Genomic DNA, 20,268 nt, shown 5'->3' on the forward strand with positions numbered 1-20,268 from the left:
TTCCAGACCGATGATGTATTTCGACGAAGACTTTCGGCGGACTTGCGAAGGAATACTCTGAATGCTAAAGCTGTGTAGACGGTGACGATTCTGGATGCATGAAGCAGGTACGTGCACAGGGTATATGTCATGAAGGTCATGTGGAGGGACAAGGAGAGCAGGGCTGAACCGATAAGATTAGAGCAGTGCAGCAGATAGCCGAGCTCGGGCACATATGTGTTGACGAGATCGGACTTCCTGCGAAGGCTCATCGACGGCTCGGCGGCAGACGCTGCCAGCAGCCCGAGCTTGTCCATGACGTTGGACTGAACAGTTGCAATTCAAGAAGAATATTCCGTGAGTCTCGAGGTTTGCTCTTCATGAGTGTTTACAAAAGAATCAAGGAGACTCGAATCACTTATATGGTGGTGGTGCCCCCCACCCACCGCCGCTCGGCGATGAAGGGATCCACATGGCCAACATCGTATGTGTTGGGCAAGACCCCACCACCCGTTTCGATTTCCTTGACTTCAAACTGGCGCTACTGAACCCCGAGACGAGAAGCTTACAGAGCATTCGCTTTAAGTCAGCGGTTGGCTCGGCGTCGTTGAGGAATATCAGATCCTCAGGTACTGCCTTCTCCATCTACTCCATCTACAGACGCTCATCTCACCCCGCCAGTCAGCGTTTAGGCTTACGCACAGGTGTGAACATCCCACCACGTGGGGTTGCCCATTCGCCATCCTAATATATCCTCGAGATAGTCTGGACTTTGAGATCCGCGTTGATGTGGCAGCCCTGAACCTTATTCGATTGCCTGCCTTTGATTCCGACATTTGATCGTAGGCAGTATGGATTGCCACGCCGGCAAGTCTCTGTCAGACTGGGTGGGCATCTCGATCAATCTCAGATGACCCAGGTGAGATGCATCTGGATGTGCAAGAGCTCCATCTCTTGCAGCTGTTCCTCCCTCATCTTCCGTCTGTTTCTTTTCGTCATAGACTTTGCCAGGAAACACGAACCCCTCCTTGTGAAGCTCATTTAATCACTCTTCGGCGCGGGGCTTCAATTCGCGACTCCATTCTCGGGCAGTAATGCACCTCGCCGTTCCTAGTCGAGAATCTTCCAGATAGTAATAGCCTCAGGTCCCCTGTGGTGCCAGCCAGGGGCCTGATTGGCCCGTGTGGATCTGGACTGCTTGATGGGGATTGATTGCCAAGGCGATTGTGGGCGCCAGCTGCTTGGAACGTGCACCATCCATTTTAGCCATTGGCCTGGCGTCTGCAGCCACTCCCGATTCCTGCTCCGATGCTGGGACTTCCGGAACATTCAAGACTCTCTGTACAGTATCCATAAGAATTAGAATCAAAATGCAGGGCCCAACGCTCAACCAGAAACTCTTTTCCAGCGGCTGCGGTGTCGGGTGCGTCGGCTCATTTTATGACACTGTCCCGAGAGTTTCCATGGAGGTCTGATCTATCAAACTTCCATCCACGGCCACGGCAATCAAACTCTGAGAGCTTTCGGCTACAAGCGCTTTTCCCGCCAAATAATAGTGAATGGGATGAATTCATCTGGAATACTCATTTTGTTAGAGTCATTGGTATTTAGAGTCATAATAATCCAAAAGATGCAAATAGCAAGCACTTAGGTCTCGTGAGAACGTGTTTCTCATTGGGCAAAGGTCGAGATCACTGCGATTTGAAGATAGAGATAGACACCGAGGAACATAGGGAGTCGTTGACGTTCACGAGCAAAGTATTGAAATCGCTTCGTGCTTTAGTTTCTGAGAGGGGTACATATATGCAGTCAACTGCTGAGCCTTGTGTTACCCCTGGGTTCATTCATGAACTATAGCATGTGTCGAGTCAACCCCTATTTTCTCGCCACTGTGCAACAAGAGGTACCTCACTCAGAGCCCTCGTCGCTTAGTTGGCTGAAGTGAGGGCTAAAATCTCTGTCGTTCGTCATGAATCTAATTATTCAGCGAGATGCTCGTATGTTTGCATAATGTTATCTGCATTCGCCAAACTGTTGTGAATACAGTCTCACGTGGTGGTGGTCAACCTGATGTCTGAGTCTGAACTTTGTCGAGAGACGACTGGTCGAATCATCACAACTCTAGAGCAAACATTTGTGCAACGCTATTCCAAATGCAGAGACTCATAGAGAGTTATTCACTAGAAGTAACAATTTAAGAAGTGAATGTAGGCTTGAGCTCCTGGCTTAGATATATAAATGGCATCTACTACGATTCGAAGCTCGATGCTCTCTTTCCCAGAATCGAGCTTGTCTACAACTTCGCAATAGCTGTAACAACTTGCTTTGCACATAGTTTGGTCAATATTAGCTTTCTGAAACTGTCATTTACCTTAATTCCCTTGTTACCAAAACATAATATGTACGAACATCCTCTGGTCTTCGCTAATATATCGTTATTCAACTTGACCCATCTTACATTTACCCTGAAAAACCTTACAATGCCATCATCATTGCACCTCAATCTCCCCACGGCTACTCCACAGGCAGTATACGATCAGTCCAACTCATTCGGAACGTTACCACTTGATTGCCCCCTGGAATGTCTTGATCATCATTTTCATGTAAGATTGCTGACTCTCCTAATCACATAGTTGTCCATAGCCTCAACCCCTCAAAGATCAACTTTTCACCATGTCTTCCAACAACGAAGTTCATCAACAGGAATGGACTTTGGATGATCTCGACCTAGATGAGTATGATCTCGCACTTGCAGCAGAGATCCTCGGGTACCCGCAATGCGATAGTCATGGTGACCTCCATGGTCAACCGATCTCTCAAGCCGAAGCCAACTTCCCCGCGGCCTCCCTTGCCTTTGGTCAAGAACCATAGAGTGGTCTTGACCAGACTTTGCCTGTGGAACTCTCCGACCAACAGCAGTCGGAGTTCCTTGAATTTGCCAACGCGGCCGCTATCGACTATGTCAATGGGCAGGGGCCAAATCAATTCTTCTCAGACCTGTCTTCTTCCGACCCTGAGCTTGACCAGCCGAATGCCCCTGCCCTGGATGTTACCAGCCTCATAGCCGATGAAGACAGCAATTGGAAAGGTCACATTTCAAGCTACGAGGAACACCTCAGGATCAAAGATGCTTACATGAGACTAAACAATGAGGAGCTCCGCGGCAATATTCTCGGCTTCCCTGACAACAGTGAAGGACAAAAGGAACTTGTCCGACAGCTCTACCAAGCTATGAGAAACATGGATGGTATTCTGGATGGGGCCAGGCTGAGTCGCAAGAGACGACATGTCGATGAGGAGGAAACTTTCTCGCAGTCGGTGAGTATTGACCGGTTTGAGGACAGTGTTGCAGTCAAACGCGTGAAAGATATCAAGGGCATTGAACTGGAAATACTGGGATGGGATCTTCTGGTATGTTATCTCATTTTTAAAGATCAAAGGACTACAAGCTAACAACCAAATGCTAGTTCGCAATTCGGGATGCGCAATTGGGTCAAGACTCAATACCTGCGTGGAGCAAAGATTGGGAGCGGAAGCGATACGACTCTTTCATGGACAGGTTCAACGAGGTAGTTCTCTCTTTGACGGTATGTTACAGCATTCCGACATGTCAATGACTCTTCTAATAAATTTTTGTCAGAAAGCGAAAACCGTTGTCAGCAGTCTCTTGAACGTAGGGTTCATGAAGCGCCTTGCTGCTGCTCCGGAACGAGAGCTCCATGTAATTATGATGTCGCGGGATTTGTGATTTTTTTGCGTGTAACCTAACCAAGTGAATAGCGGAAAAAGGACAACAAGCGCCTCAACTTGGATCGAGATATCTCCGTCAAAGCTGGGAACTATGCCAGGAAGCAGGGTTTGGTGAATGTCAACCAGGATAACGGCATCAAGGCCGCTAACGGGTTAGAAATCGCGCCACCCAACCCGATGGGGACTGGTTTGAACCTGGATAACCTCAGTCGCAGACGGAGGCCAAGTGGAGTGAGTACAACCAAGCGTCAGAGACTATGGCAGAACCCTTCGGACGTATGGACTGCTGCTGAAGCTGCTGAAACCGCTATGGTCCACAGTCAAGGAAGTGTACCTTCATCCTACACCCTAACGAGCGAAGATCCGAGCTCAAGCAGAGAATACTAATAATATTAGACTAGGAGGTAATAATCAAAAACTTATATTATTTAGTCTAGCTAAGTCAGAACTCTCACTCGGGTGCAGTCGTTTCACAATATGACCCGGGTGTCAGGAGTATTAGATTTTCGCAGACGGGGAGAGCTGTGAACACAGTGGTTGCTTCGACGAACACTCATACTATGGATAATCGGCATTTTGACATGACACTATTTCCCGAGGTACAATCAGGTCACAATGAGACCAATTCCTTATTTGACTTCACAGAACAGTTTGATTTTGGGGTCTCGAAATTCTCGGAGGACGATATGCGAGAGGGTCTTGGTATAGAGCCTAGGAAGACAGACCTTAGCCCAACAGTTTGAATCGATTTTTATCCCACTTATTAATATATTAGAGATGTACATTGAAAGGCTCGGCGATTAGGGTCGAATGTACAAAACAATTAGAACAATTAGTCCTACGAGGAATGATGGCCATTGCTAACTATCCACCGTCGAGTCTCGCTGTACTGGATTGAAGGCTCTCTAGTGGACAGAATGCTGCCATCCGAAACTGAAATACGCATCGTTTACTGGATCGCATGTTTGCCTAGATTCAGTTTCCAAATAAGCATTGTCGTCAAATGAGTCTAGCAAGGACCCCTATTGTCTCTATTGTCTGAATAACCTTAAATACCGAAACATCACCCCACAATGGACGCAATAGACTATAAAGTAAGAATACCTATTGTTCCGCCAACTGATCCTGCTATTGTACCGTCTTCAGAACGCTGGCTCTCAAGTCCGGCTGTCTATATAAACCCCTGATATCTTTGCTTCTACACCTTTTCCTCGCTTTCTTCTTTCATCAAGGAGACCTCGCCCTCTACCTTGTCCGGATCTTCGTCAACCTGATCTCACACCATCTAATCCTTAACTAACCTCTGTTTCTCTCTTACCTATATACCATCCCTTGGATCACCATCATGGCTTCCAACACAGCGCCCGTGAACGAGATGACAGAGTCTCGTCAGACCGAGTCCTGGGATCTTCCTTACTGTTGTGAGGACGGACAGATGAGGACATAGCTTACATAAGCCTTTTACTGGCCCCACACTAGCTCTTACTTAGCTCACCACTTCTCAGAGAGACATAGCTTTGCGAGGAAACAACAATACATAACAAATGCACAGCACAGTTTCGTGAAGCCTACGTGAAGCGTAGCCGGTCAAAGCCCGTGATCCTATCCCATCTACCGGACGTGAGCCTTACACTTACCCAGATGACTTCGAAGTAGACGCCGATCTACTGCAAGCCATCAAGGCTTGGACTGACTCCCAGGAGCAAGCCGAAGCTCTCGTCCCAGCCCAAGCCTCTTCAGTAACCCAGGGGGCTGAAGAACCAGGGCAGGAGACCGGAGACGGACAAGTCTCCCAGTCAAAGGCCGAGTCAGACCTGTTCGAGATCGACGAGGCCGAGCTCCTCGCCCAACTCGACGAGGAGCTTTCTGAGCAGCATCCGGTGGACTACAACTCCACCGACGAGCGACTAGATGCCATCCTGAAGGCAGATGGCGGTGCGTACCGCGGGTACGTCACCAGTTACGAGGACTGCCTGGAGCTGGAGGCGGCATACCTGCGCCGACAGGACAAGTCGGCGGCCTTTCTGGAGGGCACCACCTGCGCAGACTTCCCGGAGACGGTGGAGGAGCAGCGGGCGTGCGTGAGGGAGCTCTTCCATGGGATGAAGAACATGGAGGGGATTGTGGACTGCGGCGGATGGGTGCCGAGAAAGGGGCCGGAAGGAAAGGTTCTGAAGGTCGACGGCAAGCCAACGGCCGAGAAAGTCCTGGAGCCGACGGCGGTTGCGGAAAGGGTTGCCAAGCTCCGAGGCGTCGAAGTAGAGCTCCTGGCCTGGAATCTCTTGGTACGTATCCCTTTTAAATGCTCTTGGCCTTGTCACTGACTTGTCGCAGATGGTGACCAGGGATGCGCAGCTCGGCCGGCTCGCAGTGGGAAGCTGGGCTGGTGGGATTACCTACCAGAAGTTTTCCTGCTGGCGAGACCGGTTCGACTGTGTCTTGGCGGCGTGCAGGGTAAAACAACCACGAATACTTCACTGATTCATGTACTGATACTCGTAATAGGAATCCAAGGCGATAGTCATGGGTCTAACCGATCACCAGTGGATCCTCCGTGTGGCACGGAGCCCGGCTGTCGAGACCAAGGTATGTCAGCTCCGCATCTGAAGTGCACTCGCTTGGCCATGCAACTTGACACTATCAAATGGTATAGAGAAAGGTCTGCAACCGACAGATCAATCCCAAGCGGCACGGGGAGTCCATGCGTGGACGAATGTCGATGAGGGATCAGAGCCTGGAAGAGTTGCCGCCTCCTGTCGAGAACCCGGCACTCGAGGCTGCGACAGCCAGGCTAAAGACCAGGAAGCGAAGCCGTGAGAAGACGGCCGGTGACGATGAAGGCGTTACCAAGAAGCAGAAGAGAGCTAACACTGCGACGTCCGCCCTACCAACTCCTCCCAGCTCGAGCCCAGACTCGCCGTCGTCGTCGTCGCCGCCATCTTCTGCATCGCCGGCTCGAGCAATCGAGCAACTAAAAGTCCACATGTACCAACGTGGACAGATGACGTACGAGCAGATGCGCGCACAATGTGCGAGACCGAGGATGGTCTAGGAGGACGAGTGGTGAACGAGGCTGAGTTTAAGGGGGAAGAGAGCTATGATACATAGCATAGCGAAGTTAGAGACGGAAGTACAATATCACCCTGATTCTGGGAGTGAAACACGAGAAGAAGACTACTACCATTGATGCTTGTGCATTTCTCGAAAACCAAAAAGACTACCAATTGCGCCGACCGCCGCGGCCTCTGGCTCCTCCGAAGCCGCCGCGATTCCCAGCGCCCATGCCTTGTTGATCATAGCCATAACCCTGTCCTTGATTGTTGCCGAACCCGGCACCGCCAAAACTCTGGCCTTGGCCTCCCTGGCCAGCAGCGCCGGCTCCTCCAGCATTCTGCATGCCGGAGAACATGGCAGACATGGACGATGCGTCCATCTGGCTGGGATCCATGCCCGAGGCCATCATCTGCTGCATCATCGCCTGCATCTCTGGCGGCATGCCTTCCATTCCCGGCATGGCAGGCATACCACCGGCTGCCGCATTACCGGCGCCTGTTGACCCCGACGCGCCTCCTGGCATACCGGGCATAGACATGCCTGGCATCCCGCCCATCATCATCATGTTGGTCATATCCTCCATCATCTTCTTGTTATTCTGCGCGACAATGTCGGAGTTGTATTCGCCGCGGATAGCCTCTTGCTTTGCCGCATACAGCGCCCACGTGAACTCGTCAAATCCGTAGTTGAAGTAGTCGCTGATGTCGGTGCCGGGCTTCCGCCAGGGCTTGTCGTTCTCTGGTAGGTCCTCGTCAATGTTGACTTGGGTGATAGGCTTGCCGGTGCCTTTGTGGACTGGGATGGCGTTGATATCGATCTTGGAGGTGGAAACGGCTGGGAGGTCGGCGCTAGATGCGCCGCCACTCGGCTTGGCAGAATCCTCCCTCTTGACGGCTGCTGGCTTGACGGTCGCGTCATTTGACGTTGTCCTTTGGGGTATGTTTCTTATCTCGCTGTACCGCGATTGTCTGCTGCACTGTAAGCTTGTGTAAGGAAGCTGCGCATTGTAAGGGCCGGAACTCACGATGGAGGGGCAGCTTTGGTCCCGTCTTTCCTCTCGGTGATGATGTCGATATCCTGCCGAAGTTGTTAGCTGACGAAGCCAATTGAAGATGTGTACCGTCATACTGAGTCGTCATCATCGTCCTCGTCCATAGCGCCGCCTTCATCCTCCTCCTCGCCCTCTTCTAAGTCCTCATGCTGGTCGGCTCTGGTGTCTGCAGCAGCTTGAGGCGCTTGTGCTGGCGGTGCGGAAGGAACAGTAGGCTCCTCGGGGGCGTAGAAATCATCGTCTTCGTCTACGTCCATCTTGTAGGTTGTGGCAAGAGGGGACGAATTATGGGAGTGCGAAGTGTACAAAGGAGAGCTCCGAGCTTGGTACCTAGGTAAGGTATCTTACCTAAGGTAGGTAGCTTTCAAGGTGAGGTCGGCGCTTTGATTCGCCGTGTTCCGCTCACCTTGGGGATTTTTATGGGCCAGACCAGGGTAAGCTAAATGGCTGTGTAGTGGTACGAGAGAATGCTGTAGGGGCTGAAGTCGCTAAGGTAAGCTAGCAGCTGCGCTGTACCTTGCCTTGGGTACCTAGAGGTAGGGAGAGGTAGGGAGAGGTAGGTAGAGGTAGGTAGGTACATTAGGTAGACCAACAGTCAGTCGCGATTCGACGCGGCTCAAAATCGCAAGCAGCCCGACTGCAGCAGTACCAGCACAGCAGCATAAAAAAACTAACAAAGAATCGCCCACCACGCGCACGCATCCACAAAGTCTCAGTCGACTGGTCGCCGGCGCATTCCACCTTTCCCCATCCCAGCAATCCCAGCAATCCAGCAATTCAGCAGGCCAAGCAAGGGATCCACCGTCTGTCGGAGGCGTTTTCTTTCTTTTCCAGTGGCAGCCAGCATGGCCCTCGCTCGCTCCGCCAGTGGCCCCGGCGGCTTGAGCATCAACACTGGAGCCGCCAACCTCTTGTGAGTATACACCACCCCGTCCTGCATTGGAAGCTATCACGTACTCTACGAGGTCCCTCGCTGCCCCTTACTGACTTTCCCGTTCTCACTGCAGTGGTTCCTCATCCAGCACCAGTCAGCCTCCAGCAGCCGGTGGTCTCTTCGGAAGCAGCACAGCGCAAACGACCCAGCCAGCCCAATCGGGAGGACTCTTTGGAGCTGCACCTGCTCAGACGTCTCAACAACCCGCAGGTTCTTTGTTCGGCGGAGGCTCGACTGCTGCCACTACTCAAGCACAGACGCCGAGCTTGTTCGGGTCTACAGCGGCCGCACAACCCCAGCAGACCGGTGGCCTGTTTGGATCGACAAACACGCAGCAGCAGCAACAGCAACAACAACCGCAGCAAATGACGAGCCTCTTCGGTGCTTCGGCTGCACAACCGCAGCAGACGGGAGGAGGACTGTTTGGCTCATCGACGGCACAACCTCAGCAGACGGGCGGCTTGTTTGGAGCCTCGACACAGCAGCAACCAGCGCAAGGAGGTGGGCTGTTCGGCGGCGTCGCGACACAGCAGCAGGCAAAGCCAGGCGGGCTGTTTGGCAGTTCGACGACGCAGACGGGCACCGGTGGTTTGTTTGGCCAACCGCAACAACAGCAGCAGCAGCAGCAGCAACCCCAACAGCAGGCGGCCGGAGGTCTGTTTGCTCAGTCAAAACCTGCTGGCTCCTTATTGTACGTTGTGATCTACCCAACCTGCGAGCATAGTCATGTACTAACCGCGACTCAGTTCTGGCCTTGGTCAACCCACCACACAACAACCACAGAGCAATGCCTTCGGCCAGACACTAGGCGGGGCGTCTGCACTCGGCCCCGGCCTGACTATGGGCCAGTCCACCTCTCAGCAGCAGACCGTACCGGGCGTGCGGATAGACTTGAGCAATCTCAAGGGCACAACTCGCTTCAACGACCTGCAAGAAGACCTGCAGAAACAGATCGCCAACATCGACCGCGTGATTCAGGGATGTATCGCTCAGAAGAACGAGTTGGACGCCTTCATGCCTGCACACGGCGAGCAGCTGGCGGCGATTCCCACGGATGTCAAGTTCGTCTCACGCAAATATGCCGGCGTCGATAGTGCCCTGGGCGGCGATGCTCAGGCTATCAAGGGCCTGCGGGACTTGGTTAAGGTCGATTTGGAGAACTCACAGCTGAGCTTCAAGGCTCTGGACAACCTAAGGCTCCCTGCCCAATATCACACTTCTGGACTGTGGTCATCGCGGCAGCAAGGTAGCGCTGCCGGCGGAGGCGTCGACGCCAACGACAGCAACTCCGACCTGGTCACGTTCTTCTCCAAGACGGCAGACGAGATGGACGAGCAGCTGAACAAGTTCCAGCGCAACCTCTCGGAGATCGAGATGCACCTGGGCGGTGTCCAGTCGAATCTGGTCGAGCAGGTGCAGCGGCTGCAGGCGTCCAGGAGCGGCGCGGGAGCGAGCACGGACGACAAGATTGCCGACCTGGCGGCTGTTCTACGTGATTTTGAGGAGAGCATACTGAAAGTGGCAGGCGTGGTGGGCGGCGCAAGAGAGGGGATGACGGAACTCCAGCTCGGACAGTTTAGAAGCAACGGGACACACTGAGCAGGCCATGACTGGATAATGGGCTATGTACAGATATTGATTGTAGCACAATACACAAAAGAGGACCGATGGTTCAGTCCCACGGATTTGGAAGTCTATTTATTTCATCCCGATGTAGCACCTGGAGATATAGTCCCTATAAAAGTAAATTGCTTGATGTCGTCGTCGTCGGCTCGACGCAAAATGAGCTACAAGCGGGTATTGTGTAGCAACAGCAACAATATGTAGAGAATTGATGCCTGCCGTGTGATATGTCCTCCAAACGCCTCTTGTTTGTCTAGATATTGGTATGTTAGTAGGTCCCCTCGTCACCCCCTCCATCGTCGTCGTCATAGTCATCGTTGTTCTCCGCCTCGAAGTAGTTCTCGGCATTGTAGTCTCCCGCGTCCTCATCGTCATACTCCTCATCCATGTCGTCCTCGAAGGGCTCGTCCTCGTCGGACACCTCGAGGTTATCGACGTCCTCCTCGTTATCGCCGATGTTCTTGAGCAGGTCCAGCGCCCGCTGGTTGCCGTCTTGGGTTATGCCGGCGTCGGGCATGTCGAAGATCTCGTCGGCGGTGCGCAGGGATGTGATGTTGGAGAAGGCTAGTGTCCTTTGCCTCTTTGCGCCGCGGCCCTTCTTGCTGGCTGGTCCGTCATCTCCGTCGAGTGTCTCGTGTAGCTCCTCAGGGAAGAACTCCTTATCTGATATAATGTGTCAGCCAACATAAACATGGCATATCTAGGCTCTACGAGGACGCACTGAACGGTCTCTTCCCTAAATCGGGCAATGCACGCTCTGCCCTGCCTAGCTTCTGCGAATACATGGGCACCGCGGTGAAGGGGTCGATGCTGGCCTTATTCTTGACGCCGTATCTCTGATTGATCTGCTCCTGTCCGTATGCGCGCGCCGGCATCGAGGTGTCGAGATTCCATGTGCGCGCTTGTGTATAGAGAGGTCCGTCGTGTGTCTGTTCGCGGAAGAGGAGGAAGCATTTGACCTGCCTGACCTCGTTTGGGGTCAAGGGAGAGGGGATCGGGACATCGTAATCCTGGATCAGCGTCAGTATCACCATTGCACAAGCTAGAGGGGAGGAGGCGCATACTGGGAAGAGCTCCGAGGGTCGTGAGTCGATGCGGATGTTGGGATCTTCGGCCCACGGCGCATTGGGCAGTCCGCCTCGTCGCCCGCCGCGGCCTCCTCTGCCGCCTCCTCGCGACATTGCTGCTATCTGCGGTCCGAGTATTTCAAGTGTGTTGAGGCGGTGATGGTCCGTCTGTGATTCAAGCCAAATGCCAATTCGTCGTTTGCTCGGGACAAGAAAGACAGAAAAAGATTCGTTCTCGTCTCCAACCAGCAAAATTTTGGCGGGGGTGGGCTATGCGTTTAGGTACTTACTTACTATGGTACTCGAGTAGTGTGTCATCGCCGGGACCGATCTTCTGCAGGCGGGACTAGAACCCCACCAGGCGGCATGTGGTCCCTTGCCAGCCCCGCAATCCAGGCACACCCCGCCTGACGACACCTGCAGCTCTCTTCGTCAGCTCTTTGGCCCTACCGGTACCTTACCTGCCTGTCAAGTCGGCTTACAAACGGTTGTTGGACTGCCCCGGCCGAAAGCCCGCAATCACACCTCGATATCTCTCTCTTCAAGATAATCTTAAGTCCCAACATACACGAGAAGCTATCTAGACTGGAAACATCATGGACACCGTACCGGTCACCGGCTTGGACGAGCTGGATCAGCATCTTGACCAGCTAGTCGACGATCCAACCTTGACCCTCAACGCCAAGCTCTTTGACGATGTCGAGCTCCAGCTCACAGGTGCGTAGATCGCGAGGTCGCTTTTTGTGGTTGAGAGGAAGAGACATACTAACCGTCTATCTGAATTCTGAATAGAAAGCAACATCCCTCCGCTAATACCTCGCTTCCTACCCAAACTCACCACCATCCTCAAGCAGTACCAGCAGGATCCGGCCGTCCTCTCCAGCATGGCCATCAAGCTCCTCGGCCCCGTCTCTTTCACCCAAGTCCTCTCCCTCGCATCCGAGGAGTCTCTGATCCAAGCACTCCAGTCTCTTGCCCCGTCTGCAAACATACTGGCCATGACCGTCCTCGAGAAAGCAGCCCGCAGCCCCGGCGACGCCGCCATATTATCCACCATGGCCGACCTCCTCGCCGCCTTCCTGCGCAGGTGGCTGGCCGCCCCCCAGGTTGAAGTCGGAGAGAAAGGAGGCAAGGTGCTGGGCGACCTGCTCGACATCGACTGCGAGCTGCCGCCGCCCTCACAAGAAGCCCAGCAGCAGGAGCCTCTGCCCCGTGTGCTCAGGAAAGCCCCTGGGCAGGGCAAGATGTGGCGGCGGCTCTTCCATGACCGGGACGTCTACAACCTCATCATCGCCCTCTGCTCCGGCAAGGACGCCGAGACAGCTGCCTCCGCACACCAGCTGTCTCTTGCGCAGGGGCGGCTGCTGCGCGTGCTGCCGCGCCTTGCGGCCCTCAACTTCCCCGCTGTCACCAAATCCGACCTGTCCTCCTCCGGGCGGGGTCTGCTGCCCTTCGCGGCGCTGCAGATGGTCGACAGGCGCGACATGCTCATGCACCTCAGCCTGGTGGACTTCTTCGAGGCGTTCGTCAGCATCACACGCGTGACCGAGTACAGCTCGTACAAGATCGAGACGATACGGCAGCTGCTGCGGGAGGCCACCGAGGATGATAATGTCTTGAAAGCGGCGCTGGAGAGCTTGCCGGACCGGACGGTCCCGGAGGAGGCCGACGCGCTGAGGAGTTGGCTGAGAGAGATCATGCCGCAGCAGGGGACGCGGGTGAGTGGGCATTGGGAAAATGGAGCATGATAGAAATGTCAAAATAGAAGAAACATGATACCCCTTATCGATGTCCGACTGCGTGAAGATCCGTAGTTCCACTCGAGCCGCTTTCCAGAAAAACACATTACCTGCAGTTCGCTTGCCCGAATGGTAGAAATGGTAATATTAACACACATATCTCACTCCTTATTTAACGAAAAAAGACTAATGCTAATGCACCGCCGTGGTGCCAGTGCTGCGCCGTTCTAATGTCACAAGAGTCTCGCCCCTCATCCTAATATCACCTGCCCATCAGCTTCGTCGACGGATCCCCATCGGCCTGGTCCACGGCGGTCCCGTCGGATACCGTCACGACACTACTTCTCCTGTCGTCATCTGTAGCATTGGCTGATGCCGGTGCAGTTGCCATTCCCTTGATACCCAGCACGTTCTCCCCAATCCTCCTCAGCACGAGGAGCAAAGCCGTTCTCAACTCGCCGCTTAGCTCCTTTCCGAACAACTCCACAACAAGTGGGTAGAAGGTCTCAACGTGGCTCTTGAACGCCGGTTCCGGGAAGTTGGCATAGCCCTCTAACACATCCACCACGACTGGTCGCCAGGCGACGATATTACGGTGTTGTGATTCCTCTTCCAGAGCTATGTACCCATTAATGATATCCTTGCACAACGGCAGCAATGCATTTTCCACGTCGTTCTTGCTCTCGCTCCTCTTAGGGTCTGTGTCTCCAAACATGCGGAACAATATCGCAACATACGTGGCGGCAGAGCCGCTCTCTTGCTTGAGAAGATTTGGGGGCTGCTTCATGAAACCCTCTCTCCAGAGACGCATGCGCAGGTCCTTGTCATTGTTGAAGCGCCGGGCAAAGAGGAAGGACTTCTTCAGCAGAGCCATGAGTCTGAGGAGCTCACTTGATGGAATCTGGTTGTACACCGCATCGTTGCTGAACAGCTCGTTGACAGTCTCGATCATGAGCAGCTGAAGCACGCATCTACTTATGATGCGGTTGAAGAAGCGTCGCCGAGCGGCTGTGACAACCACTGGCTGCTGCTGGAGATTGTTCGCCGGCCTATAGTCCTCGAGGGGACTTTGACTCTGCGTTGCTGTTGGTGTGCGCAGGGCATCATCTTCTGCAGGAGTTGGCGGGATGCTTGCCGTGTCAGATTCACTGGGCGCGCCATTCTTCTCAGTTCCATTGATCTTTAGGTCGGTTGGCGTCTCCAGTCCGGGGCTGAGAGGACCACCAGAGTTCCCATAGTCCAAGCCATTTGGAGGTGGGGACAAAGAGGCTGTCGAGTTGATGGTAGTCGCCGAGAACAGCTGATAAGCTGTTGTACGCTCAAAGAGCTCACAGAAAGCGCCCACTATCTTCGTCCAGTGCTCCGGTGTGAACTTCGCTACGTTTTGCAGAATCAATTGCTGCAAGCAGTTGCTCCCTATCCTTGCAATAGTATCGTTTTCTTGACAGATACAAAGTGCAAGCAGTTCCAAGAAGCGGTCGAGCATGTACTCAAGGGCATCGAAGTAATGTGTGAAGAGAGTGATCATATTCCGCAGAGCCTGAATCATCGTAGTTGATAACCAGACAGAGAGCTCTTCGTGATTGAGCACGTTGGACATCTCCGGCCGCGACCGCAATACCATAAAGATGGGATAGAGCTGCTGCCTCCAAAGAATGTCCCAGAACTCGGATGGAAAATCCCCACCATACCGCAACAACGCCTCGAAAAAGTAGTTCAGCGCATTTGAGCGGACTTCCAAGTCTTCACCGGTCATGAGAACATCATGGAACGCAAATAAGACGGGGAACCAAAAGCCTTCTTCAACGGAGGTTCGGCTTTGCTGGGTTGCTGGAGACTTGATACTGATCTCAGCCATCTTGTTCGCTGCATTGATATCGAAACGCTGAGACAATGGGCATTCAGGTGTTTTCAGCATTCGCGGAATGATTGACTTCAGAGTCTCCATGGCTTGTAAGCTCTTCTTTTGGAACTTGATGTTCTTTGAAAACTCGGTCAGGCAGACAATGAGGTCAGTGAAGGCACCCTGCTGGATGACAACTCCAAACCGAGTCTTGTAAACCTGGGTCACGTTCTCGTAGGCTAAGTTGACAATGCTCTCGTTCGGATCTCTGGCAGCGACAGTGAAGATGCCAAACATGGTCCTCCAACCGGATCGGATGTTTTCACCTCGAGCTTGAATCATTTGAATCAAGCAGCGCAGGATGAGCTCCTTCACGTGAAGGTTCTGAGAGTTGGACATAACATGTTCGAAAGGCTTTAAGAAATCTTTTTGGAACTTGAAACCAGGCAGCTCCTCAATCTCCATGAAGCGCATTGATAATTGACGGAGCGAGTCCACCGAGAAGATGACGATGGTCTCATTGACGTGACATCCAGCCTTGTTGAAGTGCTCACCAAATACGTCCCAGATGTTGGACCATTCGAATCTTACACGGGTCATGTTGTAGTAACTGATCTCCACAATCTTTTGCAAGCTGTACATCCTCGGAGAATCATGAGCACCAGAGACCTTGATTTCATCCCAGCTGACATCCGTCAGGGCTCGGGCGAAATGGACCATCGCATCACCATTGAGATTCGCAGTATTGGTGAATATCCTATCGACGGCTTTGATAATCTCGTCTGATCTCGCTTCGAGAGCGATGATCATAGAGAAGCCCTGCGGGCCTGTATTAGATCGTGGCCGGTGCCTTCTTGCTGCCATAGACTTTCGCGACTCCCCGGTGCTTTCCCTTGATGGCGGAACAAAGCGAGCCTTGGAGACGTCTGGGACAGTGCTCTCATCAACGCCGCCTGTGATGAGTTGCAAACGATCGAGCTGACTGATGCACATCAATATGTCCTTCCAGGATTCCTTCAGCAAGTTGCCCTCAGTCTGGCCAAGTTCAAGAAGAACTTTAAGTGCCTCAACGTTCTTCGCCATCATCTCTTGAGGATTGTTGAGATTTGCCGTGTTCTTCAGGGCTGAAATGAAGGCTTCTCGAGGAGTCGCCAAGTCGAACAGACAGGCAATCTTTGTGGCTAGCTTCATGCCTTCAAGGCACAGCTTGTTGACTTCTAGATTGGATGCCTTCTGCATTTGGCTTGATAGCGCGGAGAAGTATGACATCCATGTGACATCAAACATCGGGCCAATATGCTTGAAGGACGTGGCAGGAATGAACTTAATGCCGGCCTTCTCGGCATTTTTCCGTTGGCTGCGGAAGAGATTCTTGAACAACTGCTCAGATCGAAGCGCTATCTCTTCAGACTGCTGCACATAGATCTCCCGTTGTAGATCACGCCCGACATTCGAAAAAGCCTGACCAAGACCAGCTGCAAGGCCAGTGGCATGCGTTGGCATTGAACCAGCGGCAGCGGCAGCGTCACGCTCGCTCTTAAGGACGATCTCGTTCTCGGCAATCTCATCATAGATGCCGTTTAGATACTCGTCAGGAAGATCAGCAGAGTCGTTGATGCCACGGTTGTTCTTGATGAAGTCTAGTTTGCTCATACGCTTGGCAATCTTGCTGCTATGTAGGTCAGTATTCAGGAGAATGACGGAGTATGCAAGGACGTATGCAGTGTCTGCATTCGCAAATGCGTTGGGGTTGCCCATGACATAACGATTGGCAAACTTCAGCATGAATCGATCAATCTTTTGTGCCTCTCCTGGCAATCGGAAAGACTGAAGGAACTGTCGCAGGGCATCCACAAATCGCCTTTTCGTGAAGTCCATGGTATCAACGAAAGCGTGCATAATCTCGATGTTCTTCGGCTCGCCCTCGCCAAGATACTCTCCAATCTGGGCTTTGTCCAAGCGCTCTTCTGAAATGAGAAATCTTGCAATATCCTCTGGCTTTTCGCTTGCAATGAAACCTTCCTTCAGAAGGAGTTGAACGCCCTTCTTTGGCTTAAAATTGAATACGCCAATAGCTTTAGTCATGGCTGTTTTCCGAGCCTTCTCCTTCTCTAATTGCTCAGGATCATCGTCCACCACTGGTGTTGACGGCATGTTTGGTGTGTCCGTCCTAGACACGCTGTCACTGATTGAAGGATCAATTGACTCTCTAATCTCATCTGCAGATGGCCTTCCGTCGACGTTCGAAGTGGTACCATTGCCCTCGGGTCGGCTGGGTTGAGACCAGTTTACCATTGACCGAAGGGACTCAACAAGTGAGTCAAGAGCTATTCTCTTGATGACATACTCCTTGGGGATTTCCGGATCTTGCTCGTTATGTGGTGCTATCTGCGCAACAGACAATGGAGGAGGCATCATGCCCTTGACCTGCCAATCGGGTCCGTAAAATCTTGCAGCCTTTTCTTCATACAACTGCTCTTGGGCAGCGGTGAGGGCGACAGAAGAGGTCGCAAATCTGGAAAGATCTTCAACAATTGTCTGAAATATATTGTCCACATTTCTATCGCAATCGTAGTTAAGGTAAAACTCCACGAGGCCGCGAGGATCGCCGCAGAATCTGTGCAAGATCGTGACGAAGTATAGCTTCTGGGAGAGAGGTGCATTCTTCCGCGCGAGGAGTGCCAGATAAATCTCGTTGAGGAACACCTCTATCTCTTTCTGTGAGGGCCGTTAGTATGGGAATCCACAGGATAATACCGGGGGTAATGACCTTGAATGGCGCCCGCATGAACTTCAACATGAGCCAGAATATATCGCAGCAGACTTCAAACACCTTGTCCACCGAGCTGGCTCCATTTCGGGTGATACTAAGACAGAGATAAAACTTGATCGCCTGAAGGAAAGTCGTGGGCTCATTGCTTTTGGTGTTGGTAATAGTACATAGAGGCGATGTGAAAACGTTGATGTTGTTGTTGAGGAGGGTATGGATGAGGTGAAGAGAGATGAGCTTCGATCGCATCGGTTGGCCGCGTAGATCGTATAATTGGTCCGGAGGGAGGACCTTGGTGGAGAGATTGCAGAATGATCGGAAAACCAAGTATGCATCTCGTATATACACCTCGTCTTCCGCGTCGAGGGACTCGTGCGTTTCTTCGGGCGAACCGTCCGGTGCGCTTTGTTCGGACACCGACCTTGCCACCTTCATAGGCTTCACCTGTGTCACCATAGTCGGACCATCTCCCATGTGTGAATCATCGAAGTCTTTGCGGTTTTCGAGATCCTTGAGGGTGAGTTTCGGGGCTCCATTATCTGCAGGCTCTGAAGGCGTTGCCTCAGATGCTGCTTCTGGGGATTCTTCGCCTTCCGCGCCATTCCCGTTTCCGTTGATGGATTCGGCCGGATCAAATGTGATATTACTCTCGCTGTGCTTGAGTTTGGACAAGTTGATACGTGCTTCCTTCATATGGAGTCTTGTTTTTACTCGTTCGAAGACAGTGCCAACCATCTGCGTCAAGGTACCTTGTGCGACTTGTTGATTGGCAGTACTTCTCGACAGCAGGAAGACATTGTAGACCTGACGCACAGCCTTCAACAGCCCAGCACCGTGGACAACAATCTTGTCGTTCAGCACCGCTGCCAGGAGGGACTTCACAATCTGTAGTTGTATCTCAACCGGTGTGGTCTCGCCCTGAAAACAGTCGCAAATGGTATCGATTGCTCGCTCGATTAGGGGGGCCCGCTCGACGCCATCTTGAGGAGCGGCTTCGGGAGCCACGGAGAAGTATGAGTAGGATATAAGCTTTCCAATACAGTCGAGTGCAGTTGTCGCAAGGGGGACGTTGCCGGACTTCGTGGCGAGCTGGAGCGGCGCAAAGATGATCTCGGGGTCAGGGAGGTCATTCTGTTCCTTGATGGCAGCTTGTGCCTTTTGAACGGATTCGGTCAGGGGCTTATTCCGGTGGGCGTTCTTCTCAATCGCATCCAGCGAGGACACGACGAACTTGATCGAGCTCATGGTCGTAGACGGAATGCCATCCGTGCTGCTGCTGCAGAGGGCGGGAAAAGGAGGGAGGGAGATGCAAATGCACGCTTATGTATCGCGACAAAGGCCACGACTGCCAGGAGCGTACCCGCGAACAACGGAGCTTGCGGACGGTCAACCAAACAGGGGCAAAGTGTTGTTGGGACGCCAGGTGAACTGGCTGATAGACAGTAGAAACAGCAGCCTAGAAGTCGTCAAAGCAGAGCATCGGGTGGCTGTTTCGCTCTTTGTGCAATGCAGCTCTGAATATGGAATTCGCAGCAGTTTCTTAGCGAATGCCACTGCATTGGGAGGCACCCAGCTTGACCAGGTTGCACCTTTCCGAGGTGGTCCGTGCGCCCGCGACCCGATGGAGACCTCCCTGACAAGCAGTACGTAGATCCCTGACCTGACTAACAGCGTGGCTCCGAGCAAGTGTCTACAGTAGAAAGAGCCAAGACGCTTTGGATTAGTTACACGGGATATCGCCAAAATGTTCTGAAATTGTCGAAAGGCTTCTTCACAATGTTTTTGCCATGATTGATGACATAGCTTACCACAGGTACGGCCCCTTCAGCGTTGTCACAAACTTAAGAATGCTGAGAGATGGCATGGTTTGCCCCCACTATGATCTCCTCAGAGCAGGTACGGATACAGTATTGAAAAGTTCGATTTTGCAAAATACGAGATTGGCACATACAGAGATATTCTTTTGAGAGTCAACTCTCGCTGGGCGCGCCTCGCGTCGCTTCCCGCGTACCGCGCTTATGTCTGCTTCTTCAGCGTCTGCCATCCAATCACAAGCGTGGCTTTGCCGACGAGATTTTGTCGGGGAGTCTAGTGCTTGAAGAGGCTTAGTGCAGTAAAAGATGGGACCCAGCAACGGGCTCGGTGCAGTTCGTCCCAGCCCTGGTCCGTAGTGAGTGTTTTTAGTGTGTTAGTGCTGTGCGAAGCGGTGCGGTGCGGTGCTGCGTGCAGTGTGCAGTGAGAGAGCAAGGAGCTTCCCAACCAACGCAAAACGCTTGGCTCCTCAGCAGAGAAAAAAATCCCACGCCGTGAAAAGCCGTCTATCGGACCTCTCCCTCTCCCTCCCCCATTCCCATCAGCAGCAAGCATCATCACCACCACCTCCTCCTCTCCTCTCGCGCTCTCATCCGCCATCTCCGGCTTCTCGCCTCACGTCCTCCAATTGAACTGCTCGTCAATT

The 20,268-nt window shown here is 52.8% G+C and overlaps 7 protein-coding genes across 7 annotated transcripts; 4 read left to right on the forward strand and 3 right to left on the reverse strand.

Moving 5' to 3' along the window:
• Positions 1 to 3,210: 3,210 nt before the first annotated feature.
• Positions 3,211 to 4,137, forward strand: UCRPA7_695 (hypothetical protein; the record flags this gene model as incomplete). The annotated part of the gene is made up of 5 exons (XM_007913289.1): positions 3,211 to 3,390; positions 3,447 to 3,566; positions 3,620 to 3,700; positions 3,760 to 3,881; positions 4,131 to 4,137. The coding sequence occupies 5 exons, from the start codon at positions 3,211 to 3,213 to the stop codon at positions 4,135 to 4,137; spliced, it is 510 nt and encodes a 169-aa protein (XP_007911480.1).
• A 665-nt stretch (positions 4,138 to 4,802) lies between these two features.
• Positions 4,803 to 6,781, forward strand: UCRPA7_696 (hypothetical protein; the record flags this gene model as incomplete). The annotated part of the gene is made up of 4 exons (XM_007913290.1): positions 4,803 to 4,823; positions 5,313 to 6,014; positions 6,235 to 6,315; positions 6,383 to 6,781. 4 exons carry the CDS (start codon positions 4,803 to 4,805, stop codon positions 6,779 to 6,781), a joined length of 1,203 nt encoding a protein of 400 aa, XP_007911481.1.
• A 165-nt stretch (positions 6,782 to 6,946) lies between these two features.
• UCRPA7_697 (putative fip1 domain-containing protein) lies at positions 6,947 to 8,091 on the reverse strand (the record flags this gene model as incomplete). The annotated part of the gene is made up of 3 exons (XM_007913291.1): positions 6,947 to 7,712; positions 7,808 to 7,860; positions 7,912 to 8,091. The coding sequence occupies 3 exons, from the start codon at positions 8,089 to 8,091 to the stop codon at positions 6,947 to 6,949; spliced, it is 999 nt and encodes a 332-aa protein (XP_007911482.1).
• A 1,042-nt stretch (positions 8,092 to 9,133) lies between these two features.
• UCRPA7_698 (putative nucleoporin nup49 protein) lies at positions 9,134 to 10,367 on the forward strand (the record flags this gene model as incomplete). Its single annotated transcript, XM_007913292.1, has 2 exons — positions 9,134 to 9,459; positions 9,515 to 10,367. 2 exons carry the CDS (start codon positions 9,134 to 9,136, stop codon positions 10,365 to 10,367), a joined length of 1,179 nt encoding a protein of 392 aa, XP_007911483.1.
• Positions 10,368 to 10,659: 292 nt separating this feature from the next.
• Positions 10,660 to 11,425, reverse strand: UCRPA7_699 (putative dna-directed rna polymerase iii subunit protein; the record flags this gene model as incomplete). Its single annotated transcript, XM_007913293.1, has 2 exons — positions 10,660 to 11,054; positions 11,113 to 11,425. 2 exons carry the CDS (start codon positions 11,423 to 11,425, stop codon positions 10,660 to 10,662), a joined length of 708 nt encoding a protein of 235 aa, XP_007911484.1.
• Positions 11,426 to 12,054: 629 nt separating this feature from the next.
• Positions 12,055 to 13,206, forward strand: UCRPA7_700 (hypothetical protein; the record flags this gene model as incomplete). The annotated part of the gene is made up of 2 exons (XM_007913294.1): positions 12,055 to 12,175; positions 12,251 to 13,206. The coding sequence occupies 2 exons, from the start codon at positions 12,055 to 12,057 to the stop codon at positions 13,204 to 13,206; spliced, it is 1,077 nt and encodes a 358-aa protein (XP_007911485.1).
• A 253-nt stretch (positions 13,207 to 13,459) lies between these two features.
• On the reverse strand, positions 13,460 to 19,055 carry UCRPA7_701 (putative guanyl-nucleotide exchange factor protein; the record flags this gene model as incomplete). The annotated part of the gene is made up of 2 exons (XM_007913295.1): positions 13,460 to 17,758; positions 17,811 to 19,055. The coding sequence occupies 2 exons, from the start codon at positions 19,053 to 19,055 to the stop codon at positions 13,460 to 13,462; spliced, it is 5,544 nt and encodes a 1,847-aa protein (XP_007911486.1).
• Between the last annotated feature and the right edge of the window lie 1,213 nt (positions 19,056 to 20,268).

This window comes from Phaeoacremonium minimum (genome assembly GCF_000392275.1).
Source record: "Phaeoacremonium minimum UCRPA7 unplaced genomic scaffold PA7_03_scaffold_39, whole genome shotgun sequence".
Classification (NCBI taxonomy): Eukaryota; Fungi; Ascomycota; class Sordariomycetes; order Togniniales; family Togniniaceae; genus Phaeoacremonium; species Phaeoacremonium minimum.